Below are 6,000 nucleotides of genomic sequence, written 5' to 3' on the forward strand. Positions count from 1 at the left end.
TTATTCCACTACATAAAACGGGAGATCAGCTTTAATGTAAAAACTACCGGGCAATAACGCTACTGACTGTGGCATATAAAATACTGTCAAATATTGTGTATGACCGATTGAGACCATATGCGGAACAAATAGTTGGGGGATATCAATGTGGTTTCCGCAGGCAGAAATCCACAATAGATCAGATCTTCGTCTTGAGGCAAATCTTGGAAAAGACTAGTGAATTTAATATAGACACACATCATCTTTTCATTGACTTTGGGAGTGCCTATGATAGCATCCATCGAGAATTTCTGATCCATGCACTGAAAGAGTTTAATATTCCAACTCAACTCATTGATATCATAAAAGAAACACTTTTTACACAAAGAAAGTACAAAGCAAAATTCGAATTCAAAACGAACTAACAGATACAATTCATGTGAGAACGGGCCTACGACAGGGAGATGCCCTATCCTGTATTCTATTCAACCTCACATTAGAGAAAATAATTAGGGAGTCAAAAGTCAACACCAGAGGAACAATAATAACAAAAAGTGTACAAATATTGGCATTTGCAGATGATATTGATATCATAGCTAGAAGCGAAAGAGAGATGATAGAAGCATTTAATGCGATAGAAAGAGCGGCACAAAACAGTGGCCTAAACATTAATGAAATAAAAACTAAATACATGAAGGCCAGTAAATCGACAGGCCAAAGAAACCTACAGAATCTGACAATAGGAGACTATAATATCGAAAGCGTGAAAAATTTTACATACCTAGGTTCACTAGTTACCGCAGATAACAATGTCAGTGAAGAAGTTAAGAGAAGAATACATATCGCTAATAAAACATATAATGGACTAATTAAACATCTAAGATCTAATAACATCACAAGAAAAACCAAATGCAAAATATACAAGACCCTGATAAAACCGGTCCCTGTATATGGATCAGAGACATGGACACTGTCGAAAAGCGATGAAAACCTATTAGGCACATTTGAACGAAAAATCCTTAGACACATATATAAGGGGGTAAAGGAAAATGACATATGGCGCAGAAGATATAACTTTGAACTATACACAGCATACAATGAACCCGAGATCATAACATCCATAAAGATCGGACGTCTGCTCTGGATGGGCCATGTTGAACGAATGTTGGAGACTGAAACACCAAAACATATTATAAGGCAAACACCAGTAGGAAGAATGTCAAAGGGAAGACCCAAATTCAGATACATGGAACAAGTGGAACAAGATCTGAAAACACTTAAGATTACCATCTGTAAAAACAAAGCAAGGAACAGAACAGAATGGTGGAAAATCCTAGAACAAGCCAGGACCCAGAAATGGTTGTCGAGCTACTGATGATGATGATGAATAGTGTCAGTACAAATTATAGTTGAGCTAAATAAACTCACTCAAATAATATTAATACTTAGTATTAAAACGGGAGTGACTAAAAACTTAAGTATAAATAGTGTTAAGATAGGAATTAACATAAATGCTAAAAAACGAAATATATGTTTATTTCAAAAATTTCACAAAATATGTAACAAATATTGACCATAAATGGTAATGTGATAGAACAACTAGGAAAATATCAGTACCTAGTTGGGAACTTAAATCGAGGAAAAAAATGATCATACTTCAGAAATAACCGAAAAAATAAATATTTCCAAATCAGCAGTTATCCGTATTTTCAATGTTATTAGAGGAAGCTGAGACGTGGACATTAAACAAATGTAACCTAAAAAAGAACAAGAGCTTTTCAACTCTGGTTGTACAAAATAATACTAAAAATATCGTGGGCTGATTACACATCAATTCCTACTGGAGATGTTTGGAAGGAATACAACTAGTTCCCATTATACAAATACGAAACCTAAAATACTTAAGCCACGTGACGAGTTGTGAAAATATAAAATATATATAAGGCTCATAATACAGGAAAATATTTAAGGAAGAAGATCTGAAGGCCGAAGACAAAATCCTTTTCTAAAGAATCTGCGTGATTTATATCAATGCAGATCGATTAATTTGTTTAAAATAGCGACTTCAATAGTAAAATTATGACTACCTAACTTCGTAGAGAGACTGCACTCTAAGAAGAAGTAGTACACTCACTCTAAGATGTTTGTAGGTTATTCAGATGTTTGTAGGTTTGTAGGTTTATAGATAAAAACAAAGATTTGGAACTTCCCCACCAACAGAGAGGTAAAAGAGATTCAAACAGCACGTCAACCACTACCAGTCATTATAAACAAAATGAAAAAATACAAAATATAAAGCACGCAAATATCTTATTAAACTAGTATGTTAGCAGGTAAAACCATGAATATTAATATAATGTAAACGAAAATAGCTAGAGAAATCTAACAAAGGCGCTAAATGGCACATATTTTGAATAGTAATCGTTTGAAGATAAACAATATCGGTCTCTTAAAGTGGTTGCAAGAAAACTGCAATAAATTTGTCAAGCAAAAGACATAAGGAAAGATGATATAAAAAGTAGAGGATATAAAATAGAGAACGTAACCCAATTCCTAAAAGGAAAGGACAAATTAACACTGCCACTTTTTGTACTTACTTTTAGTAAAGAGGAAAATACAAAAAAAGTAAATACAATTACTAAAATTTAACACATGAAAATAACCATTGAAGCTTTAAAGACGTAAGTTATGGCCTTTGAAGGTACATATTTCATAAGAATAGAAATAGTAAGTGACTATTATCCACTAAAACAAGTGAGTCATTTTATCTATCCAGTACATTACACAAGTTTCGAGAAAATGAAGACATTAACCAGAAAATCAGCAACAATCGAATGATAAAACTTTGCAAGACAGTTACTCCAGTCAATAAACGTAAAATACAACGTAACTGTATAATTCTCTGAGCTTTTACCGATCTGTACCAAAATTGCCTACAGATTCTACTTACACTCTATTTCAAATTTGACCCTGTGTCATAGGGCGCTTTTACCCTGGGAAGATGCCACTCTTTCTTATGTTCAAAAATTTTTTTAATAAAAATACCACCGGAAATGATTATATTAACCAATTTTAAGCAACTTTCTTATACGTTTTTTTTTTTTATTTTAAATGTCATTTTTTGAACAAAAAGAAACATTGTTATAAAAAATATAGCTAATAAAAAAAACCAAAAAATAGTGGGTTTATGGTGTCTCTAGTCCCAATACAAGCGGAGAAATCGGAGAAATAGCTTACGGGAAGCTTCTTCTTCTATTTCTTCTTCATCAAGCGCCAAAATTGAAAGTTTTAAGGTAAAATATAAAGAAAACAATTCATTTTTCGTGAAATACCCATATATCTTTTTTGTTGAGCCTAAACAATTGTTTCTCTTATTTTTTATAAAAGTCTTCAGCTCCAATCCTAACAAACAAAAATAAAGTTGGTCCGTATTTTTTTCAGCGACAAAAAAAACTTGAAAATCACCCTCTTATTACGACCCTAATTAAAAATAACCTTTACTACTTTACAATTGACTTATTATTGTACTAATAGGAGGCTCTAGAAATTTGGCTGGTTTAAAATGATTAGTCTTGTAAAAAATAAAGAGTTTGAAGTGTGAGGAGAATTTTTGTATTTTTACAAAAGATTCCCTTTTTTCAAATAAATCGAAACCTACATATAGAACTATATATAAAAAGTAAAATCTACATTTTGTACTCACAAAATTTTGCCTTTGTATAATAATTTTCGATTTATTTAAGAAAGGAACTTTTTTTAATAGAAAAGTCTTCCTCTCACTTCAAACTCAATTTTTTTTAAACTTGAGGGACAGAGTTCTATGATAGAACTCCCTAAAGGGAATGATAAAGGGGTGATGATCATTTTAAATTAGGGTGGTAATTAGTGAGTTATTTTTACGTTCTTTGTCGCTGAAAAAAGTACGGATATACTTTATTTTTGTTAAAACTCCCTTAGGATTGATGCTAGAGACTTTTATTAAAAAAAAAAACAAAAATAAATAGTTTTTAAGCCCTAAATATTATAGGTAAAAGTATAGGTTTTTTGTACGGAAAATGCATTGGTTTCTTCATAGTTCACTTCGAAACTTTTCTACTTGTTTTTTTACAAGCTACATTTTTTATAAGATTTTTTTTTTTGATAAAATAAATATTTTTTAAGTAATTCGCCAAAAACTGTTTGCAAAAGTGTTTTTCTTTTGTTAAAAAACTGACATTTTCACTGGTGAATAAGTCGAAAAGTATTGACTCTGAAAAAAAATATATGGAGTAAGCATTGCTAAAAATTAATTAATTAATTTATTCATTGCCAAAAAAAATTACCCCTTACACACACGTGACATCCCCCTAGGTAACGTACCCCCCTGTAATCCCCCTGTACCCTGCGGCACAAGGTCAACTTTGATGTTAAAGGTAAGTAGAAACGATATCCAAATATGCGGGAAAATAGTAATTGAATGGGCTAATCTATTCTGTTACAAAAATGTGAAAGCTGGAAAATGGCGAAAAAAGATAATTATAGAATCCAAGCTAATGAAATAAGAGGTCTCAGAAAGTTGGAAGACATTATTTGATAGATAAGATAGATTAAGAGAAAGGAGAACAAATCAGAAAGAACATAAAAACAATATAAATAAAAATCGACTAACTAAAAATTGACCCCATTCAAATATGTAGCGAAGTTTAATACCAGAACATTCAAGGACGTTGTAAAGCCTCTAATGGAGATGAAGAAGAATAATAAAGTAAATATTTAGTAATTATTAAATATAGATGTTTAAAAACACGGTTATTTAATGTTTCTTAATAGGCATAAGGTAAGGAATACTTGGACAACAAAACTTGTTAAATAAATGTTTGCGTAGAAAAACTAGTTAGTGAGTCAAATAGAACTTAAATAAAAATTTTCCAAGATATAATATATATATATATATATATATATATATATATATATATATATATATATATATATATATATATGTAAGATTCCAGAGTAAGATGAAAAGGTATAGGTACACTAAGTGAGAAGAAAATGAATGAACTTGTTTGTGAAAGTTCCACAAAAGAAAAAATCAGTTTACCCTAAATATTGGTCTGATATCGTACATGAATCAATAAGATCGTATAAACACTTAAATTTTCAAACTCTTCAAATTAAGCAGAGATTTTAATTAAAACCATTTATAATATACTGAAAACAATACACAATAAGAAAACTGTACATATACACACATATAGGACATGTGATCAACGTGCTCTAAGAAAAGACATTAAAAAAGGAAATATAAGGACTTATGAAAGATCTACGTCTACAGGATAAAATAAAATAAATAATAAGGGGTAGAAAAAAATATCGACAGTAATAAAATGTATCAGATGTGAATACACTCAAATTTTCTTGGCAACTAAATATGATTATACTGTATACCATAATATGTACTAAAATGTTTTCAATATCAAAGATATCACGGCAGATGTTAAAAACTAGTTTTTCTTACATCGAAGCGATTACTTTCTGAGACGCTCCTCAATGGATTTTCTATAGGTAATCCCTTAATCACTGTAACTAAGGCAGCAAACACTGTATATAACAACATTGTAATAATAACTTAAAAGAAAAAGCATAAAGATGCAGTCACTTTAGATATTTACCACCGCTAAGCTGCGATTATACTGTCACTAAAAGACATAGGATGCATATAAGATTTCAGAAAATATCGATAATGCGTATTTAAGGGGTACTTCCAGTATTTGGAAATAAAGAAATTAACTAACAAAGACACAACAGTTCGATTAGTTTTTCAATTGTTTAAAGGTATGTTTTCTATCAAAACTTATTTGTACGATACTTCTGCATGTACTATAATAACATATAATTTTTAAAGTTAATGACAGTTTAAAAAAATGAAAGTGATGTAACTGTAAATAAAATTAGTATACAGAAGTAGATGGGTCGGTTGATTAATAAATAACATGACCGCAAATTTTTTTTGTAATATGAGATTTAAACGATGTCATAAAT

General features: G+C 30.4%; 1 protein-coding gene across 1 annotated transcript in view; it reads right to left on the reverse strand.

Moving 5' to 3' along the window:
• Positions 1 to 5,575, reverse strand: part of LOC140438927 (uncharacterized) — a 54,998-nt gene extending 49,423 nt beyond the window's left edge. Inside the window, exon 1 of the mRNA XM_072528562.1 lies at positions 5,477 to 5,575. Within this exon, the coding sequence (XP_072384663.1) occupies positions 5,477 to 5,575 (99 nt within the window). The remainder of the gene's footprint in view (positions 1 to 5,476) is intronic.
• Between the last annotated feature and the right edge of the window lie 425 nt (positions 5,576 to 6,000).

Source organism: Diabrotica undecimpunctata, chromosome 4, assembly GCF_040954645.1.
Source record: "Diabrotica undecimpunctata isolate CICGRU chromosome 4, icDiaUnde3, whole genome shotgun sequence".
Lineage (NCBI taxonomy): Eukaryota > Metazoa > Arthropoda > Insecta > Coleoptera > Chrysomelidae > Diabrotica > Diabrotica undecimpunctata.